We start from the raw sequence: 22855 nt of genomic DNA, 5'->3' as shown, positions 1-22855 counted from the left end.
GCAATATGGTTCCCTGTAAACTTTCATGCCAATAAAGCATTTGAATTTGACAGAGAGAGAAACAGAGAGAGAGGCAGAGATAGAGAGACAGAGAGAGAGACAGAGAGTGAGAGAGACAGAGAGAGAAACAGGGAGAGACAGAGAGAGAGAGACAGAGAGACAGAGAGAGACAGAGACAGAGAGAGAGAGAAAGAGAGAGACAGAGACCGAGAGAGAGAGGGAGAGACAGAGAGAAAGAGAGACAGACAGAGAGACAGAGACAGAGTGAGAGAGAGAGACAGAGAGAAAGAGACAGAGAGAGAGAGAGACAGAGAGAGAGAGACAGAGAGAGAGAGACAGATAGAGACAGAGAGAGTGAGAGAGAGACAGTGAGAGTGAGAGAGAGACAAACAGAGAGAGAGACAGACAGGGAGAGAGACAGAGAGAGAGAGAGACAGAGAGAGACAGAGAGAGACAAAGAGATACAGAGAGAGAGACAGAGAGAGAGATAGAGACAGAGAGAGAGACAGAGACAGAGAGTGAGACAGAGCGAGACAGAGTGAAACAGAGAGAGACAGAGACAGAGAGAGAGAGACAGGGAGAGTGAGAGAGAGAGCGAGACAGAGAGAGAGAGAGACAGAGAGCGAGACAGAGAGAGAGCGAGACAGAGAGAGACAGAGAGAGAGACAGAGGGAGAGAGACAGAGAGACAGAGAGACAGAGACAGAGAGAGGGAGAAAGAGAAACAGAGAGACAGAAAGAGAGAGAGAGAGGCAGAGAGTCAGAGAGAGAGAGAGAGAGAGAGAGGTAGAATTACTTAGAATGTGCAGAAACAGTCCATTCGGCCCCTCAGGTCTCTGCTCCACTCGAACCTCCTCCCACCGCTCTTCCTCTCACTCTATCAGCTTAACCCTCTGTTCCTTTCGCCCTCACATACTTATCCAGCTTCCCATTAAATGAATCTCTGCGCTTTGCCTCAGTATTGAAATTCATTTGCCAGCGACATGGCCTTCTGCCAGTTTATGAATGTCTTCCTGTATTGTGTCGCAGTCCTTCCTCTGTATTAACTACAGCCCCACAACCTGCTGGTCAGGGTACGGATGGATTTATTTGGAACCAGGCACCTGATTAAAGCTGCTGACCTGACCCTGGAGGCGGCAGGTTGTCGGCCAACCGGGATCTACTCTCAGAATCACACCGTCCTCTTTGACTATGGGCTCCATGAGTGTGGCAGCACAGTGAAGGTAATGTGAGTCTTGACTAAAACCTTCAGCAAACAGTGGACACCTGGGAGGAGGCTCGTGTGGAGCATAAACACTGGCATGGACCAATTGGGCTGAATGGCCTGTTTCTGTGCTGTCCGTTCTATGGCCTGTAATGATCCATTGCTGAATGAGCTAGTTTTGATTGAGCTGAATGCTCACAATATTGGTGAGGCCTCTTTGGACAAGAGGGCACTTGTGGAGTTTGTTCCTGATTCAACCTTCAACAGTTGAGTCAGAACTGAGCACGTCCACCTGGATTGAGGAGCCAGGTTAACAGATTGTCCTGAGCAGTGGAGGGAGTGAGATGAAGGGTTGTAGCTACATGGGCTGGAGTGCAGATTTATAAAGCTAATGTTGGGCTAGTTTATAATACCAATAGACTCAGACATTGTGATGTAAGAAAAGGAGTCTTACACATCAAGTAACTTTAAGGTAAGCTTTAAGCAACTTACAAACACACTATATACAAGAGAGGTCTTTACCATGCCTCTGGTAGAAGCCTCTTACAATACTGAACAGTCCAGTATTTATACCAGTCCAACAGGAAGTGACATATGACAGGAAGTGAGGTATGTACACAGTTCATAGTTCATAGTTCACAGTTCACAGGAAGTGATGACATAACTTCCCGGAAGTTATTATTATTATCACATTCTTCCCTCCTGCAGGATTAGGAGGCTGTGGTCTACCTTTTGTTCCGCAGCCGCCGAACGAGGAAGAGTCGCACCCATTTGGGTTCCCGTCGTAGAGGGTCGCTGGTCCGCTTACATGCGGTTGGCCATTGGTCAGAGTCTGTGTGGCCTGGATTACCCTGTGAAGGGTCGGGGAGATCATGGCTCCGTGTACGAGCCCCAATAGGTTCAAAGTCAGACTGCCTCTGTTCAGAGGGAGGTGCAGAGCTGGTCTGTGGTGGATCAGTACTTTCATGCGCGGTACTGGGAGGGTCGCAACTTTGAGTACGGGGTTCTACCGGCACCAAGCTAGTTGGTGTCCAATCAGGATCCTGGAGAGGGGTACCCGATAGGTCCCAAGAGTTTCCTGGTGAAATGCCATCACCCGATGTCCCACTAGGTCCTGGTGGGCAGGGAGCCAGATCCCGTAATGATACGGTAGATTCTCGGTCGTCGGAATATCGTATGTTTGCATAGGTGGGGTTGGCATCGGTTAGTTCGACCTCGTCTACGAGAGGGTCATTTTTAGACGTCCGAACGTATCTTCGGAGTAATACAGGTCCAGGAGTAGTTAGCCATGACGGGAGTGATGTCCCATGAGATGAGCGACGCTGGAATCCAAAGAACCGCTCATGAGGTGTAGTATTTGTGGCTGTAGAAAGCAGGGACCATATAGAGTGCAATGCATCCGGAAGCACTGTTTCCCATTGCTGGTCTGGTAGGCCCCGAGATCTTAAAGTGAGACGTACGGAATTCCAGATGATACCGTTATACCTCTCTACCTGCCCATTTCCGATGGGATGGTATGGTGTTGTTTTGCTTGTAGCAATTCCCCGTTCTGAGAGGTAGTCCTTGAGTTCCTTTGACATAAAGGATGGACCCCGATCTGAGTGAATATAAGCCGGCATGCCACAGAGAGAAAATACCTGCTCAAGGCAGCAGATTACTGTGGACGCCAGCATATTGGAGCAGGGGAAGGCAAACGGAAAACGTGAATATTCATCGATCATGGTGAGCAAATATGTGTTCCGAGTTGAAGAGGGCACTGGGCCCTTAAAATCGATGCTAAGTCGTTGCATCGGTTGGGTTGCATGTATGAGTATACCATCTGAGGGGCGGAAGAACTGAGGTTTTAATTCCGCACAAAGCCGGCATTCTGAGCATATTTTCTTTACATCTCCAGTGGAAAAAGGGAGACTCCGTGATCGTACGAAATGTAGCATGCGCGTAACGCCAGGATGACACAATCCATTGTGGACATCCATGAGAGTCGACGACGACATAGTGGAGCAGAATGCCCGTGTGAGGGTGTCCGGGGCCACATTCTCCTTGCCTGGCCGATAGAGAATGGTATAACCAAAAGAGGCCAGTTCCATCCTCCAAAGTTGTATTTTATTATTCTTAATTTTGGTTCGTTTTCGATTATCGAGCATGAAGGCGACTGATCGTTGGTCCGTGATTAATGTAAAGTGCTGGCGAGCTAGAAAATGGTTCCACTTCCGTACTGCCTCTATGATGGCTGTGGCTTCCTTCTCAACTGGAGGATAATGTAGCTCGGCACCTTGTAAGGTCCTGGACATAAATGCTACAGGACGACCTTCCTGATTCAGAGTAGCCGAGATCGCCACCTCCGAGGCATCACATTCAACCACGAAAGGGAGATTCTCATCGATGGAGTGAAGAGCCGCTTTCTCCAACTGTTTTTTGAGAAGGTTAAAGGCTGCAACAGCTGCTGTTCCCAGTGGAAATGATCTAGCATGCAGCAAGGGTTGGATTTTGTCCGAAAAATGAGGAATCCATTTAGCGTAGTATGCAAACAGACCGAGAGCCCGACGTAAAGAAGCCGGATTCTTAGGTGACGGGAGCTCTTGGAGCGGGCGAAGTCTTTCTGGGTCTGGCTTAATGATACCATTGCCTACGCAGTAGCCAAGGATGTTGATGGTCGGTTGCGACTCAACAGATTTGGATTCATTCAGGGTTAAATTACGGCGATGGAGGGCATCCCAAAATTTTTGGAGGTTGGCGTCGTGTTCCTGTTGATAGTGACCTGCAATGGTAATGTTATCAAGATAGGGAAAAATATCCCTTAGGTTTTCCTGTTTAACCAGGCCATCCATTGCCCATTGGAAGACAGCCACTCCATTAGTAACCCCGAATGGGAGGCGACGAAATTGGTACAGCCGTCCATTAGCCTCAAAGGCCGTGTACTTCTTATCTGAGACCTTCAAGGGTACCTGATGATAGGCACTTTTTAAGTCGTAAGTTGAGAACACTTTGTATTCGGCCAGTTTATTAACCATATCATCAATGCGTGGCAATGGGTAGGCGTCCAAGTCGGTATATTGATTGATGGTTTGCGAATAATCAATGCATAGTCACTGTTTGTGAGGCTTTAGAGGGTTCTTGACAATGATGACTTGAACCCGCCAGGGCGATGAACATGGTTCGATGATATCCTCTGCTAGAAGTCGAGAGATTTCAGCCTCAATAAAAGATTGGTCTTCCTGATTAAAGAGCCGCGATTTCGTTATTATTGGTTTGCATCGAGGCGGAATACTGGCAAATAATGAGGGTTCATCCAGTGAAGCTGCTGATAACGCACAAAATGGTAATTTAGACGGTATATTAGAAATAGTAAGACCAGGTTTGAATCCGCCGAACTCAATAGTGAGTTTCTTATGCTGTTTCTGGAAATCCAGCCCTAAGAGGAGATCACTACATAAGTCCTTGAGTACCGAAAGTCGGGTGGAGGGATACATGCGACCATTAAGTGTCATATCAACAATACAAAAGCCGGAGATTCTGGTATTCAGTGATGACTGAGCCATCGCAATTGCCTGGTCCGATGGGAAGACATGTAGTTTCAATTTCGCAACAATCTGTTCCTTAATGAAACTATCAGTACTTCCTGAGTCAATTAAGGCATCTAAGGTATGCCCTTTAATTGAAACTTTTGTAGCTGCATGAGACAGGTTCTGTGGGCAAGCAGCTGTAATTGGTGTCGTTGCACAGAGAGTGGCTAAAACTCTCGGTGTGCTTCTTCGGGAGAGAGCTCGAGAGGAAGCTTGATAGGTCCTAGCTGGAGCATCCTGATAGGCCCTAATTGGGGCAGTTCGGTAGGCCTTAGCTGGATTGGCCCTCGTAGAGGCCCTTGATAGGCAAACTTTAGCAAAGTGTCCTTTTTTTTTGCAATAACTGCAGATTGCATTGCGAGCAGGGCAGGTTTTCCTAGGGTGAAAAGCATCTCCACAAAAGAAGCATTCCCTCCTAGATTGCCAAGAGGCTGCTAAAGTGGGGTCATCCTCCTCTTCTTCATCAGAATTATCAGAATTAGATTCCCCCATGATAGGGTTTACCTGAGACCGCTTGAATTGTCTGGTTGCAGTTACAGCAGCAGATCGAGATCTGGGCAGCTGATAGAGGTCTGCATTTCTCTTTGCCAAATCCAGAGAACAAGCTAGGTCAAAAGCTTTTTGTAGCTCAAGTGTTTTACTTTCTAGTAGACGCTGGCGTATAAATGGAGAGGCAATCCCGCAGATGAAAGCATCACGAATCATTTCTTCGTGGTACAGCTCAGCTGAGGCTGCCTGAAAGTTACAATCTATGCTGAGCCTGCGAAGTTCTATAAGGAATTCGTTAATCGATTCCCCTGGCCCTTGTTGGGCTGTGGCCAGTAGATGTCTAGCATAGACCTCATTTGGAGTCTTGGCATACAGTTTCTTAAGTGCCCGAATCACCTCATCGTAATTATCCCATTCATCAACATATTCGAACACTTTTGGGGTCACATAGTTGATAAGTATCCTCAATCTAGTAGGAGCATCCACTTCACATTCATCCAGAAAATTCTCAAAAGTACGGTACCAATGCTTCCATACCCTGCCAGCTGCTGGTGTATTCGGGTCCAAGTCCAGATGAATAGGTCTAAGGATTCTCTCCATGATGGGTGGTTCCCTGGATCCTTAACTCCGAGTTTGTCCGAAGGTCTAGTATTTGTGAGTGTAAATATTAAGTTGCTTAAATTGATGTAAGAAAAGGAGTCTTACACATCAAGTAACTTTAAGGTAAGCTTTAAGCAACTTACAAACACACTATATACAAGAGAGGTCTTTACCATGCCTCTGGTAGAAGCCTCTTACAATACTGAACAGTCCAGTATTTATACCAGTCCAACAGGAAGTGACATATGACAGGAAGTGAGGTATGTACACAGTTCATAGTTCATAGTTCACAGTTCACAGGAAGTGATGACATAACTTCCCGGAAGTTATTATTATTATCACACATTGTTTGGGAGGTGCCTCCTAGAGAGTAAAGGCACAACTTGTCTGGTGATGAGGGAACATGAGGACTATCCTTTGGAGAAATTCTCAGGGTTGTTTAGGATGTGAATGCTTCACCCTCACTGACTATTGGGGCATTTGTCTGAGACCCAATGGAACCATTGTCTCGATTGAGTGTCGTTATCCCAGGCAAGGTCAATGATTGAGGTTCCCTTTTCCCCCAAATGACCTGTGATATCCCTTAACATAGAGTCCCTTAACAGGTCAATGAGAAAGCAATAGAGTAGGCTAGAGATGGGGAAAATAATAACCAGAGTGTGACAGGAAGGGACAGAATGTTTAAAAATAAGAGTAACCGAAAAAAAGGCCAAAACAAGGAAAAATGATAAAAAGACAAAGTTAAAAGCTCTATATCTGAATGCACGCAGCATTCCTAACAAGATAAATGAGTTGACGGTACAAATAGATACAAATGGGTATGATTGGAACGCCATTACAGAGACGTAGTTGCAAGGCGACCAGGGCTGGGACCTGAATATTCCAGGGTATCTGATAATTCGGAAGGATAGTGTTAAGTCCGTGAATGATTGAGACACGGACCAGCAGGAGTGAAAACAAACAAGTCTTTACTGGTGGAAGTCAATAGCGAAACTAACAAACAGAGGCTCTCTAGCGCCTTTTATACAGGGGTGGTCACTGCCGGTACTGCAGTCTGAGACCAGTTATTCTCTTAAAGGTACATACACAACAATTCCTCCCCTTTTAGATAAACAGTACATAACATTCATTTAACAACTAAATGATAACTAATTACAATCACAATCACGGTTGCTAGATACATTGGTTAAGTTTAAGCAATTATAAGTTCAGTCTTTGAGGAGGCTTCCTGATTCTGTCTGGATAACGCCTCTTTGGGGTATCAGGTTCTTCTGGCAATGTTGAGTCGAGATCAATGTCGTTGTTTGGTTCATCTGCTTCCAATATCACCGATTCTGCGGTAGATGCAATTGGTACGTCGATTTCATTGCCAGGTGTATCAGATCGTGGTGTGGAGTTGATGTTTTCCATTGACTCTAGAATCTGGTCAGCATGGCGTCTTACAATGCTCTCTCCAACGTCCACGGTATACATAAGAGGTCCTTGCCGTGTACAAATCGTTCCTGGCTGCCATTTCTCAGTGCGGTAGTCCCGGGCCAAAACTGGTTGACCTATCTTAAAACTCCTGGTCGGCCTTTCATTCATATTCTGAAACTGCCTGTTCTCCACATCTCTTTGGACGTTTGGCTTAACCAAATCCAAGCGACATCGTAGTCTTCGATGGCATAGTGGCATAGTGGTTAGCACTGTTGCCTCACAGCGCCAGGGACCCGGGTTCGAATCCGGCCTCGGGTGACTGTCTGTGTGGAGTTTGCACATTCTCCCCGTGTTTGCGTGGGTTTTCTCCGGGTGCTCCGGTTTCCTCCCACAGTCCAAAGATGTGCGGGTTAAGTTGATTGGCTATGATAAAAATTGACCCTTAGTGTTAGGGGGATTAAATACGTGGGGTTACGGGGATAGGGTGGGATATGTGTTGGTGTAGGGGTTACGGGGATCGGGTGGGATATGTGTCGGTGCAGGCTCGATGGGCCGAAATAGCCTCTATCTGTACTGTGAGGTTTCTGTGATTCTGTGAACATCATGGCTGGGGTTTGGTTGGTAACCGCATGTGTCGCATTCCGGTAGGCAAACAAGAAGTTGTCCACCTTGTGTTGTAGGGGTATATCTTCATTACACATTGCCTTGATAGCCTTCTTGAATGTTTGGACAAACCTCTCGGCCAATCCATTAGTGGCTGGATGATATGGGGCAGATGTGTAATGCTTAACGCCATTGTTCTTTAAGAACGTCCAGAACTCTTCAGACACAAACTGTGGTCCATTGTCAGAGCAAATCTGTTCAGGCAGCCCATTCCTGGCGAATATGGTTCGCAAAACTGTGATAGTTTTTTCCGTGGTGGTTAAGGACATTTTTATTACCTCTGGCCACTTTGAATGTGCATCCACCGCAATTAAAAACATCGAGTCCATGAAGGGACCAGCAAAATCAATGTGCACCCGTTGCCATGGAGATGAGGGCCACTCCCATGGATGCAAAGGAGCTTGTGGTGGGGCGTTTTGGACCTTCTGGCATCCTGCACAGCTCTTGGTCATCTCTTCGATTTCTCTATCGATTCCCGGCCACCACACAAACGCTCTGGCTAAGTTCTTCATTTTTACCCCACCCAGATGACCCTCATGAAGCTCATTGAGTACTCTATCCGTCAACTTAGGTGGAATTACTACTCTGGATCCACACATCAAGGTTCCTCTGCACACTGACAGCTGTTCTCTTCTCGGCGAGAATGCTGGCAGCAGTGGTTCGCCATGTGCTGGCCATCCCTTCACCTTTAAATCATAGACCCGTGATAGTGTCGGGTCATTCCGTGTTTCCTTTTCTATGTTTGCATTCGTCACAGGGAGACATTCGACTATGGTCGAGTGGAATAACTCCATTGGATCCACTGCAAGGTCTTCTTCTTCCACCGTCGGCAACGGTAGGCGTGACAATCCATCAGCATTTCCATGCTGTTTAGTTCCTTTGTACTCGATGTCATATTGGTGTGCCCCTAGGAAAAGGGACCATCTCTGCAGCCATTGTGCCGTCATTATCGGTACGCCCTTCTGAGGGTCGAAAATGGAGACAAGAGGTTGATGATCGGTTAGTAGAGTAAATTTTTGACCGTGCAGATAGTGATTGAACTTCTTCACCTCCCACACTAGGCTGAGGGCCTCTCTGTCAATCTGGGCGTAGTTACGCTCGGCAGAAGTTAACGAGTGTGACGCAAAAGCTATCGGCCTCTCTAAACCATCAAGGAATTTATGTGACAGTACCGCCTCAATGCCGTAGGGAGACGCATCACACGCCAGCCTGATTGGCAGTGCTGGGTTGTAGTGAGCCAATACTTCCTTCGAAGTGATTAAGTCCTTACTCTTCTGAAAAGCACACTTACAATCATCGCTCCATTTCCATGCTACCCCCGTTCGTAGCAGGGCGTTCAGTGGGTGCAGAATTGTCGACAAATTCGGCAAAAACTTATGATAGTAATTCACCAACCCGAGGAATGACCTCAGTTGCGACACATTTTCAGGCGCTGGGGCCTTAACAACCGCTTCAATTTTGTCAGGGGACTTATGTAACCCCTCTTCATCAATCACATGGCCACAATACGATATCTGTTTCTTTAAAAATTCGCACTTGGGGCGGTTGGCTCGCAGCCCATGTTCCCGTAGTCTAGTGAGCACCTGTTCTAGGTTGTTAAGGTGTTCACTGTCACCTTTACCTGTTACAAGGATGTCGTCCAAGTAACACTGAGTCCCCGGAATCCCTTGCAGGACTTGTTCCATCGCTCTTTGCCATATCGCCGGAGCCGATGCTACTCCGAATACCAATCGATGATACTGGTAAAGACCTCATTGAGTGTTTATCATGAGATACTTCCTAGAGGACTCTTCAACCTCCATCTGCAAATATGCTTGTGCTAGGTCAATTTTTGTAAAACGCTTCCCTCCAGACAGTGAGGCGAAGATGTCATCTATCCTTGGAAGAGGATATTGTACTGTGTGAAGGACAGGGTTCACCGTCACCTTGAAATCCCCACAGATGCGAATCTTCCTTGGCTCTCCGGGCTTATTGCTTAACGTTTTCTTCATGACAGGAATGATGGGTGTCGCCCACTCGCTCCAGTCGACCTTAGACAACACGCCCGCCTTCTCCAGATTCTCCAGCTCTGCCTCGACGGCTGGGCAAATTGCATATGGTACCGGTCTTGTTTGAAAAACTTGGGAACTGCATTCTCTTCTATTTTTATCGAGGCGGTTACGCCTTTAAGCGTGCCCAGTTCTTGTTGAAATACCTCTTTGGCGTTAGCTAAGATTGTTGACAATCGTCCAGGAGTGACGTCTTCATCTTTTTTACCGTCCACCGTCATTGCATGAATGGAGTGCCAATCTAAGTTTATCTTCCTGATCCATTCCCGTCCCAATAATGATGGTCCACCATTTGGCCGTATGTAGAGATACAATTTCCGAATTTTCTTGCCATTGTATTCGACAGGCACCCTTATTTTTCCTCTGGGGTATACTTTTTGCCCCGTATACGTCGTCAAGACAATGGATGTCTCTCTCAAGGGTATGTGTGAAAATAGCCGCTCGTAGTCTCGTCGATTCATGACGGTTAGCGCTGATCCTGTATCCAATTCAATTTTAACTTGGGACCCTGCTATCGTGAGGGTGACCCAAATGGTTCGGTGATCCTCTTTTGCGATTACATTGTGAAGTTTGAGACAGCTTAGTTTCCTGTTTCCGGATTCACTATCGCTCATCTGATCTTCGGAACTACTGTCCGTCATCTTTTGTACTTTCTTGTACGGTTCCTTAGTAGCCTTTTTGTTGTCGCTGGTCTTCTTCCCAGACCTGCAAAATTGTGCAATGTGTCCAATCTTCCCGCATTGTCTGCATATTTTGTCTTTGGACCAGCAGTCCTTCTGGTCATGGTTAGTTCTGCCGCAGCGATAACATTTTGCAAATCCCCGTGTCATTTCGTGGGTGCCGTATTCCTGTGGTTTTTGTTGAATTTCTGCAGCTCCCCTGGCTGCTGCTTCATACAATACTGCCACGCTGAAAGCCTTATCTAGCGTCAGCTCTTTTTCTGAGAGTAACTTCTTCTGTGTTCCTTCACTCAGGAGTCCACAGACAAATTTGTCCCGTAGGGTATCTGCCAGTCCTGCTCCGAACTGGCAGTGCTTTGATAGCTTGCGTAGTTCCGTAAGATACTCAGCATTGCTCTCATCTTTGTGCTGAGTTCTCCTGTGGAATTTAAATCTTTCTGCTATCAACAGCGGTGCAGGGTTTAAGTGTTCCTTTAGGACAGCAACAATCTCATTAAAACTCTTCGCCTTCGGTTTGGCTGGCGTAATCAGGTCCCGCAATAGGCCGTACGTTCTAGCGCCCATTAAGTTTAGCAATATCGATGCCTTTTTCCCCTCCGCTATTTCGTTTGCCTCGAAATATACCTCAACTCTTTCCACATACGTGGTCCAGTCCTCTAATGTATTATCAAAAGCAGTGATACAGCCAGTCTTCGGCATCTTGCAAATCTAAAATGGCGCCTCCCGCGCTTTGCCTTCTTCCCCGATTTAATAAAATGGCACCTCCCGCACTTTGCCTTCTTCCCCGCTGTTGTTAGCGCTGCTTTCCACGGTTTCTTGCGCGTTAAATATTGATTATTTTTCTTTTATTATTTTCCCGTCGTGGAGCGGACCCTCTGGGACACTTCCCTCCCTCTTCTTAGGTCCGAACGCTGCCCGGCTTCGAAGCACCGGCCGCGCCCTGTGTGCTCCACCCTCTCTCTCTCTCTTTGCTTCCCGACTCGCTGCCCGGCCCCGTTGAAAAGCCACCCGATCGAGCTTCAGCCCACCGCCGCCCAGGAAGGATCAGAGCACTACCTGCCACCAGCCCGATTAGCTGGGAAACCACAGACCGAGGATCCCAGCCTGGCTCTGAACAGTCTCTCCTGCAAGTTTTCAAACCGATGATTGACGGTCGACGCCCGTTTCCCGAGTTTCTTTGGACTCTTTTTTTTTCTTTCTTCTGGCTCCGACCTTCAACAACGTCGTCTGAGGTGCTGCTGAGTTGCAGGTAAGTTCGTTTCTTATTCGTCGCCAGTGTTAAGTCCGTGAATGATTGAGACACGGACCAGCAGGAGTGAAAACAAACAAGTCTTTACTGGTGGAAGTCAATAGCGAAACTAACAAACAGAGGCTCTCTAGCGCCTTTTATACAGGGGTGGTCACTGCCGGTACTGCAGTCTGAGACCAGTTATTCTCTTAAAGGTACATACACAACAGATAGAAAGAAAGGAAAGGGAGGTGGGATGGCTTTGTTGGTCAAAGATGGGATCAGTGCAGTGGTGAGAAGTGATATTGGCTCAGAAGATCAAGATGTAGAATCGATTTGGGTGGAGATAAAAAATTAATAAAGGGGGGGAAAAGTCTGTGGTGGGCGTAGTCTACAGGCCCCCGAACAGTAGCAATGCTGTTGGACAGAGTATAAATCAACAAATAATGGAGGCCTGTAAAAATGGTACGGTAATAATCATGGGTATTTTTAATCTCCATATTGATTGGACAAATCGGCCATGGTAGCCTGGAGGTAGAGTTCATAGTGCATCCGGGATGTTTTCCTAGAACAGTATGCAATGGAACCAACCAGGGAGCAGGTTATCTTGGATCTGGTACTGTGTAATGAGACAGAATTAATAAATGATCTCATGGTGTAGAAATTAAAGGGGGGGGTATTGGGGTTATTGTCTCTGGCCAGTCAGAAGTATCTGAGCTGCTCCAGAGCCCCGTGCGGTTTCGAATCGCTCCCCTTTTCTGGTTCTGACCACCGGACTTATTCAGTAGCGATGGAGACAAAACGAGACTCGTGGTTGGGTGCAAAGAAGACCAGTATTTATTGAAATAAAAAGAAATAAATTGAAAATAATGAATACAGCACACCTATGCTTAATACAGCACTTTTACTTAATACAGTACACCTTTGCTTACTACAGCACACCTTTGCTTAGTACAGCACTCTTACTTAATACAGCACTTTTTCTTAATACAGTACACCTTTGCTTACTACAGCACACCTTTGCTTAGTACAGCACTCTTACTTAATACAGCACTTTTACTTAATACAGCACACCTTTGCTTAATAAGGGAGGAGAAAACGGACACATCGAGGGAAAATTGACTAAAATTACAATTTAACAAAAATTCCCCTTAATTCCCACCCCTTATACCTATCTAGGTTGCCTTGTAATGGGCCAGAAAATCTATGCTCACCAGTGAACGCCTGCTCCGTGCTCCTGCGGTCTTATTCTTCACCGCCCCGAAGTAGAGATACCCCAGTATTTAAAAGTAACTGCTGGTATTCCACTTCTTTAGGCGGGCTATTGAGTTGCTCTTCTTGCAGACAGAGCACGGAGGTGAGGCGGCAGAGAGAGAGAGATGGCTTCCTGAGAGGCTATTTTATACCCATTGGGAGCCATAATCTTCGTGCCCAAATCCGGATGTATCTGGGCTATACAAAACGGGTCGAACTGTCCCCATTGACTGCAATGGGTTTGAATGTATTACCCCATTCATTTGACTGGTATTCGCTCAGTTTAAATGTCTTACTGAATTTCAATCAACAGCACTCAAATGGTTTGTAAACAAACCCATTGTCCTGTGGTCAGTCCAACCACAATTGATTGACAGGTTTACGTACTTAAGCCTTTGTGTCAACATTGTAGAGAGTTCTGTAAACAAACAACCCCTTTGTCCTGTGGTTTGAAACTTCCTAAACTGCAGTTGATTGACAATTTCAAGTACTTCATGCATTTCGCACAGGCTGGTGTTTTTTTTCAACTCCTTTGCAGATACACAAGCAGGCTGTCTTTTGTCTCCTGCCACGAGGTCTGACAGCCATTTTTTGATGCCCTGGATTTTTAAGGTATATACCACCCAGGTTTTCTTTAATCAAAAAAATAATCTTCGGGGCTGTGGAAATTTTTGAAATTCTTGCGAAACCTTACAATAGTAAAGGATCATAGAAACATAGAAGTTAGGAGCAGGAGTAGGACATTCGGCCCCCCGAGCCTGCTCTGCCATTCAATGCGATCATGGCTGATCATCCAAATTCAGTACCCGGTCCCTGCTTTCTCCCCATACCCCTTGATCCCTTTAGCCTTAAGAAATATATCCAACTCCTTCTTGAATATATTTAATGTATTGGCCTCTACTGCCTTCTGTGGTAGAGAATTCCACAGGTTCACCACTCTCTGGGTGAAGAAATTCATCCTCATTTCTGTCCTAAATGGCCTACCCCTTATCCTTAGACTGTGACCCCGGTTCTGGATTCCCTGACCATCGGGAACATCCTTCCTGCATCTAGTCTGTCTAGTCCTGTCAGAATTTTATAAGTTTCAATGAGATCCCGTCTCATTCTTCTAAACTCCAGCGAGTACAAGCCCAATCGACCCAATCTCTCCTCATACGTCATTCCTGCCATCCCAGGTATCAGCCTGGTGAATCTTCGCTGATCTCCTTCCATGGCAAGAACATCCTTCCTCAGATAAGGTGACCAAAACTGCACACAATACTCAAGATGTGGCCTCACCAAAGCCCTGTACAACTGCAGCAAGACATCCTTGTTCCTGTACTCAAACCCTCTTGCTATGAAGGCCAACATACCATTTGCCTTCTTAACCGCCTGCTGCACCTGCATGCTTACCTTCAGCGACTGGTGCACAAGGACACCCAGGTCTCGTTGCACTTCCCCTTCTCCCAATCTATTGCCATTCAGATAATCTGCCTTCCTGTTTTTGCCACCAAAGTGGATAACCTCACATTTATCCATGTTATATTGCATCTGCCATGCTTCTGCCCAATCACCCAACCTGTCCAAATCATCCTGGAGTTTCTCAGCATTCTCCTCACTGCACACATGCCCACCCAGCTTTGTGTTGTCTGCAAATTGGGAGATATTACATCTAGTTCCCTTGTCTAGATCATTAATATATATTGTGAATAGCTGGGGTCCAAGGACCGATCCCTGTGGTACCCCACTAGTCACTGCCTGCCACTCGGTAAAAGAACTGTTTATTCCAACTCTTTGCTTCCTGTCTGCCAACCAGTTCTCTATCCAAGTCAATTCCTTGCCCCCAATCCCATGTGCCTTAACTTTACACGCTAATCTCTTATGCGGGACCTTATCGAAAGCCTTCTGAAAGTCCAAATACACCACATCCACTGGTTCTCCCTTATCTATTTTACCAGTTACATCCTCAAAAAATTCCAGTAGATTAGTCAAGCACGATTTACCTTTTGTAAATCCATGTTGACTTTGTCCAATCCTGTCACTGTTTTCCAAGTGCTCTGCTATTACATCTTTTATAATGGACTCTAGCATTTTCCCCACTACCGATGTCAGGCTTACCGGTCTGTAATTCCCCATTTTCTCTCTACCACCTTTTTTGAATAGTGGGGTAACATTAGCTACCCTCCAATCCATGAGTACTGTTCCAGATTCCATCGAATGTTGGAAGATTATCAGCAATGCATCTACTATTTCTAGGGCCACTTCCTTAAGTACCCTAGGATGTAGATTATCAGGCCCTGGGGATTTATCGGCCTTCAATCCCATCAATTTCCCTAACACCATTTCCTTACGAATGCTGATTTCTTTCAGTTCCTCCCTTTCATCAGATCCTATGTTTCCCGACATCTCTGGGAGGTTATTTGTGTCCTCCTTTGTGAAGGCAGAACCAAAGTATGTATTTAATTGGTCTGCCATTTCTTTGTTCCCCATTATAAATTCCCCTGATTCTGACTGCAAGGGACCTACGCTTGACTTCACCAATCTTTTTCTCTTCACATATCTATAAAAGCTTTTACAGTCAGTTTTTATGTTCCCTGCAAGCTTACTCTCATTCTATTTTCCCTTTCTTAATTAATCCCTTTGTCCTCCTTTGTTGAATCCTAAACTGCTCTCAATCCTCAGGTTTACTGCTTTTTCTGGCCAATTTATATGTCCTCTCCTTGGATCTTATGCTATCCCTAATTTCCCTTGTTAGCCACAGTTGAGTCACCTTTTTTGTTTTATTTTTATGCCAAACTGGGATGAACAAATTCTGTAGTTCATCCATGCGGTCTTTGAATGTTTGCATTGCCTATCCACCATCAACCCTTTGAGTGACATTCCCCAATCAATCCTACCCAACTCACGCCTCAGACCATCGTAGTTTCCTTTATTTAAATTTAGGACCCTAGTCTCTGAGTCGACTACTTCATTCTCCACCTTAATGAAGAATTCGATCATATTATGATCACTCCGACCCAAGGGGCCTCGTACAACAAGATTGCTAATTAATCCTTTCTCGTTACATAATACCCAGTCTAAGATGGCCTGATCTCTGGTTGGTTCCTCGACATATTGGTCCAGGAAACCATCCCGTAAACACTCCAGGAATTCCTCCTCCACAGTATTGTTACTAATTTGGTTAGCCCAATCTATATGTAGATTAAAGTCATCCATGATGACTGCTGTGCCCTTATTGCACGCTTCTCTAATTTCCCTTTTAATGCCATCCCCAACCTCAGCATTACTGTTTGGAGGTCTATATACCACTCCCACTAACGTTTTCTGCCCCTTGGTATTTCTCAGTTCTACCCATACAGATTCCACATCATCAGAGCTAATATCCTTCCTTACAATTGTGTTACTCCCTTCTTTAATGCTACCCCACCTCCCTTTCCTTTTTGCCTATCTTTCCTGAATATTGAATACCCCTGGATGTTGAGTTCCCAGCCTTGGCCACCCTGAAGCCATGTTTCCGTAATCCCAATCAAATCATATTTGTTTACCTCTATTTGCGCAGCTAATTCATCCACCTTATTACGAATGCTCCTCGCATTAAGACACAAAGCCTTCAGGCTTGTTTTTTTAATGCTCTTAGACCTATTAGAATTATTATTTACTGTGGCCATGTTTGATTTAAACCGTTGTTTTTCTCCTTCCTATCTTTTGCTTTTATCCTTGTTTCCCTTTCCTCTGTTCCCCTGCTCAGGATCCCAACCCCCTGCCATTTTAGTTTTAAACCCTCCCCCAGAGCATTAGCAAACACTCCCCCTAGGAGATCGGTCCCGGCCCTGCCCAGGTGCAAACCGTTCAGTTTGAACTGGTCCCACCTCCCCCAGAACCGGTTCCAATGTCCCAGGAATTTGAATCCCTCCCTCTTGCACCATTCCTCTAGCCACGTATTCATCTGAAATATCCTTCTATTTCTACTCTGACTAGCACGTGGCACTGGTAGCAATCCTGAGATTACTACCTTTGAGGTCCTATTTTTTAATTTACCTCCTAATTCCCTATATTGAGCTTTTAGGACCTCACCCCACTTTTTACCTATATCGTTGGTACCTATATGCAACATGACAACTGGTTGTTCACCCTCCCCTTCCAAGATGTTCTGCAGCCGCTCTGAGACATCCTTGACCCTTGCACCAGGGAGGCAACACACCATCCTGGAGTCTCGTTTGCGGCCGCAGAAACGTCTATCTATTCCCCTTACAATAGAATCCCCTATTACTATAGCTCTAGTTAAGAGTGATCATAGCATAGTTGAATTTCAAATTCAGTTGGAGGGTGAGAAAGTTGCACCCCAAACCAGTGTCCTGATCTAAAACAAAGGCAATTACAATGGCATGAGGGCAGAACTGGCTAAAGTGGATTAGTGAAACAAATTAAAGGGTAAGATAGTTGAAATGCAGTGGTGGACATTTAAGGAGATATTTCATAACTCTCAACAAAAATATATTCCACTGAGAACGAAAGATTTTTAAGAGCAGGGGGAGCACTATCCGTGGCTAACTAAGGAAGTAAAGGATGGTATCAAATTGAAAATGAAGGCAGACAATGTTGCCAAGATTGGTGGGAGACCAGAGGATTGGGAAATTTTTAAAAACCAGCAAAAGATGACTTAAAAAAAAGAGAAGATGAATTAGGAGAGTAAGCTGGCAAGAAACATTAAAACAGATAGTAAGAGCTTCTACAGGTGTATATAAAAAGGAAGAGGGTAGCTAAAATAAATGTTGGTCCCTTAGAGGATGAGACTGGGGAATTAATAATGGGGAACGGGGAAATGGCAGAGACTCTGAACAAATATTTTGCATCTGTCTTCACTGTAGAAGACACTAACAACATCCCAATAATGGATAATCAAGGGGCCACAGGGAGTGGGAAGCTAAAGACAATCACTATCACTAAGGAAATAGTACTCGGTAAAATAATGGGACTAAAAGATGACAAGTCTCCTGGACCAGATGGCCTGCATCCCAGGGTCGTAAAAGAAGTGGCTGCAGAGATAGTGGATGCATTGGTTGCAATATACCAAAATTCCCTGGACTCTGGAGAGGTCCCAGCGGATTGGAAAACCGCTAATGTAACACCCCTATTTTAGAAAGAAGGGAGATAGAAAGCAGGAAACTATAGACCAGTTAGCCTAACATCTGTCATTGGGAAAGTGCTGGAGTCCTTCATTAAGGAAGCAGTAGCAGGGCATTTAGAAAAACATACTGCAGTCAAACAGAGTCAGCATGGTTTTAGGAAAGGGAAATCATGTTTGACAAATTTGTGGGAGTTCTTTGAGGATGTAACAAGCAGGGTGGACAAGGGTGAGCCAGTGGATGTGGTGTATTTGGATTTCCAGAAGGCATTCGATAAGGTACCACATAAAAGGTTACTGCATAAGAGCTCACGGAGTTGGGAGTAATATGGATAGAGAATTAACTAACTAACAGAAAGTAGAGAGTCGGGATAAATGAGTCATTTTCTGGTTGGCAAACGGTAACTAGTGAGGTGCCACAAGGATTGATGTTGCGACCCCAACTATTTACAATCTACATTAATGACTTGGATGAAGGGATCGAGTGTAATGTAGCCAAGTTTGCAGATGATACAAAGATGGGTGGGAAAGCAAGTTGTGCAGCGGACTCAAAGAATCTGCAAAAGGGTAGGATAGGCTAGGTGAGTGGGCAAACATTTGGCAGATGGAGTATAATGTGGGAAAGTGCGAGGTTATCCACTTTGGCAGGAAAAATAAAAAAGCAAACTATTATTTAAATGGAGAGAGATTACAAAACGCTACAGTTCAGAGGGTCCTTGTGCATGAAACACAAAGTTAGCATGCAGGTACAGCAAGTAATCAGAAAGGCAAATGGAATGTTGGCCTTTATTTCAAGGAGGTTGGAGTATAAAAGTAGGGAAGTCCTGCTACAACTGTACAGGGCGTTGGTGAGACCACACCTGGAGTACTGCGTACAGTTTTGGTCTCTTTATTTAAGGAAGGATAAACTTGCATTGGAGGCAGTTCAGAGACGATTCACTCGGTTAATTCCAGAGATGAGGGGGTTGACTTATGAGGAAAGGTTGAGCAGGCTGGGCCTATACTCATTGGAATTTAGAAGAATGAGAGGTGATCTTATTGAAACATATAAGATACTGAGGGGGCTCGACAGGGTAGATGCAGAGAGGATGTTTCCCCTCGTGGGGAAATCTAGAACTCGGGGGCACAGTCTCAGAATAAAGGGTTGTCCTTTTAGAACTGAGATGAGGAGGAATTTCTTCTCTCAGAGGGTCGTAAACCTGTGGAATTCTCTGCCCCAGAGAGCTGTGGAGGCTGGGTCATTAAATACATTTAAAATGGAGATAGGCAAATTTATGCAAGATAAGGGAGTGAAGGGTTATGGGAAGCGGGCTGGGAAGTGGCTTTGATCTTATGCCATGATCTTATTGAATGGCGGAGCAGGCTCGAAGGGCCAAGTGGCCTATCCCTGCTCCTATTTCTTATGTTCTTATGGAGGCCTTGGAGAAGGTACAGAGGTGGTTTACCAGTGATGAGGGACTTGTGTGGAGAATCTGGTACTTTTCCCTTGCCGCAGCGAAGCTTAAGGGCAGATCTAATAGAGGTGTTGAAAATTGAGTGTTTTTCCCAATAGAACAAGTAGGGAGAAACAGTTTCCGCTGGGAAGTGGGTTCGTAGCCAGCGGTCATGCACTTGAAGTAATTGGTGGAGGGGCAATGAGAGAATCCTGTGGGATTTTTTCCCAGAGGGTTGTGATCTGGAATGCATGACCTGACTAGGCGGTGGAAGCAGATTCCATAGGAACTTTCATAACATAAGAACATAAGAAATAGGAGCAGGAGTAGGCCAATCGGCCCCTCGAGCCTGCTCCGCCATTCGATAAGATCATGGCTGATCTGATCCTAACCGCCAATCTACTATCACAGAACCATCTCCTGAATCTAACAGAATTAGACACATGAAATAGAAGCAGGATTAGGCTACACGGCCCCTGGGCCCGCTCCGCTACCCACAGGGCCATGACCGATCCGAACCTAGACTCATGTCCAAATTCCTGCCCGCTCCCCATAACCCTTTATTCCCTTTACTTCTAGGAAACTGTCTATTTCTGTTTTAAATTTATGTAATGATGTAGCTTCTACAGCTTTTTGGGGCAGCATATTCCATGGACCTACCACCCTCTGAGTGAAGTAGTTCCTCCTCATCTCAGTTTTGAAAGAGCAGCCCCTTATTCTAAGACTAGTTCTAGTTCCACTCATCATCGGGAACATCCTCCCCGCATCCACCCGATCCAACCCCTTCACAATCTTATATGTTTCAATAAGATCGCCTCTCATTCTTCTGAACTCCAATGAGTAGAGTCCCAATCTACTCAACCTCTCCTCATATGCCCATCCCCTCACCCCCGGGATTAACCGAGTGAACCTTCTTTGTACTGACTCGAGAGCAAATATGTCTTTTCTTAAGTATGGACACCAAAACTGTATGCAGTATTCCAGGTGCGGTCTCACCAATACCTTGTACAACTGAAGCAATACCTCCCTATTTTTATATTCTATCAAAAGGCAATTGGACGTGTACTTGAGGAGGATTAACTTGTAGGGTTATGGGGGGTGGGATGGGGGCGAGTGGGACTACTTGGACAACTCCTCCAAAGAGCCGGTACGGTTAGCCAAATGGCCTCCTTCTGTGCAGTGTGATAGTATGATGCAATAAGAATAAAAGATGTAGGAAGAGGGTTGGGAATCTAGTTCATTGGCTCTAGGTTAGTCATCAAAAGAATGAAGGGCTGAGTTTCTTTATTCAGCAGAACATTGCACTCTTGTCTGAGAATAACTCCATTGTTCTGTACCTGACCCTAACCAGATATCTCCTCTCTCTCCCAGATGACTGAGGACCTGCTGATTTACACCACCCACCTGTACTACAGGCCGAGCCCTATTGGAGGAGTCATTGTGAGAGCCAGTGGAGCAGTTGTCCCTATTGAGTGCCATTATCCCAGGTAAGGTGGATGATTGAGGCTCTCGTTTCCTCCAATGAGGGTGGGGTGGTGTGAACTGGATGTAAAGCTAGCCTTGCTCCTTTCCCACAGGAAGAGGACAGTGAGCAGCGATGCCATCGTGCCCACCTGGGTCCCATTCTCCTCCACCAAGGGGGCAGAGGGACGTCTATCATTCTCCCTGCGTCTGATGACTGGTAAGTGAGGGCCAATTGTCTACCTGAGCTGTGTTTACCTGTTCCTTGGAATTGAGTGAGGTACCCAAAGCTCGTTCTCTCTCTCGTGTGTTCCAGATGACTGGAGCGCAGAGCGTGCCTCCAATATCTACCTCCTGGGTGACCTCATTCACATCGAGGCCTCTGTTGTGACCGTGAACCACATGCCCCTGAGGCTCTACATTGACCGCTGTGTAGCTACACTGAGCCCGGACCAGGACTCCACCCCCAGATACCACATCATTGACTTCAACGGGTAAGGTCTTTAGCTAGGCTCCACGAGCCCATCCCATAACTGGTTGGCTGATGGGATCCGTTCTTGACGATGCAGCTCTTTCCCACCCTCTTTCCAGTTGCCTGTTGGACAGCCGAGGCGAAGACGCCCTTTCGTCTTTTGTGTTGCCGCGAGATCACTGGGACAAGCTCCGGTTCAACCTGGATGCGTTCCGCTTCTTTGAGGATGCCAGGGACCTGGTAAGAGTTGGCCAGATGTTGGAAGGTAAGACGGTGAGCGTTGACGCTGAGTAACTCCTGGATGTGTCTCCTGCAGATCTTCATCAGTTGCCACCTGAGAGTAGCTGCAGCAGATCAAAGGCCAGATTCAGTCAACAAAGCCTGTTCCTTCCAGAAGCCAGCCAACCGGTGAGAGGAATCTACCCCCGAATGGTGGACCTCTTTCTTTTTGGCGTGTGGATGCATTCTGACCGATGGCTTGCTTCCTTGTTTAGATGGTCCCTGGTGAACGAGTTGGGCCTGTCCCTGCTGGAAGGATCCAATGAGGTTTGTGCCTGTTGTGATGGAGGCAACTGCAGAGCCCAGAGATTGCGATCTGGAGGAAGACCACACTCCAGGGGCAGGAGGGAGGTCCCATCTGAGCTTGGTATGTTGTGGTGGTGTTGGGTGTTGAGGGTGAAGAAGGATGTTTTGTAACTGGATGGAACTAATTGTTGCAGAGTCTGAGCCTGTGTGGGAGAGTGAGGCCTCACTTGGACCTCTGATCGTTCTGGATGTAGATCTGGACCTAGTTCATTCGGTGGATAGTGAAGCTGTTGGGACTCGTGAGGATGTTCCGAGTTCTTATCGAGGTGAGTGTTGATTGTATGAAAACCCAATTCCAGTCCTGTGACTCCTGACTCCATATTGGCTTCTCGTTCTCCGCAGGTGATGTGGGCTCTGAGCGGCTTCTGGTCGTGGCTGTGATGTTGGCAGCTGGGGTCCTGATCTCCGCCTCTCTGGTGGCCTTCCTACTGTCCAGGAAACACAACTGAATCCAGCTTCTTGATGTAAATTGCTTAATAAAAAACAGAGACTACCTGGGTCTATTCATGTTGCATTTCTTTTTGGGATCGAGCTCAGTGGGTCCTGAGAGGCTAGTGATGACAGATAGAATGACTGATCTGTCCCTGAAGCTATTGAAGTTAGAATTACTTCCTTTTGGATGGCTTCTGATAGAGAGGGGCTGCCTTTCCCTTATG

The 22855-nt window shown here is 46.1% G+C and overlaps 1 protein-coding gene across 1 annotated transcript; it reads left to right on the top strand.

Annotated features, from left to right (window-relative positions):
• The first annotated feature begins 1078 nt into the window (after positions 1 to 1078).
• LOC147090510 (zona pellucida sperm-binding protein 3-like) lies at positions 1079 to 22648 on the top strand. Its single transcript, XM_085977036.1, has 8 exons — positions 1079 to 1222; positions 21053 to 21168; positions 21259 to 21362; positions 21459 to 21636; positions 21734 to 21854; positions 21931 to 22022; positions 22109 to 22260; positions 22542 to 22648. The coding sequence occupies exons 1-8, from the start codon at positions 1079 to 1081 to the stop codon at positions 22646 to 22648; spliced, it is 1014 nt and encodes a 337-aa protein (XP_085833162.1).
• The last annotated feature ends 207 nt before the right edge of the window (positions 22649 to 22855 follow it).

The sequence above is a fragment of the Somniosus microcephalus genome, unplaced genomic scaffold, assembly GCF_052327205.1.
Source record: "Somniosus microcephalus isolate GS21.2 unplaced genomic scaffold, FLI_Smic_1.0 unresolved_chr4, whole genome shotgun sequence".
NCBI lineage: Eukaryota > Metazoa > Chordata > Chondrichthyes > Squaliformes > Somniosidae > Somniosus > Somniosus microcephalus.
Note: the sequence above shows the minus strand (reverse complement) of the source record. Positions and strands in the feature narration are given on the sequence as shown.

Excerpts from the sequence above, each read along its gene's own strand:
- LOC147090510 (XM_085977036.1), top strand. The coding sequence starts at position 1,079 with ATGGATTTATTTGGAACCAGGCACCTGATTAAAGCTGCTGACCTGACC. Across the intron at positions 1,223-21,052 it reads AGTGTGGCAGCACAGTGAAG|ATGACTGAGGACCTGCTGAT; the intron begins GTAATGTGAGTC and ends TCTCTCTCCCAG. Across the intron at positions 21,855-21,930 it reads TTGAGGATGCCAGGGACCTG|ATCTTCATCAGTTGCCACCT; the intron begins GTAAGAGTTGGC and ends TGTCTCCTGCAG.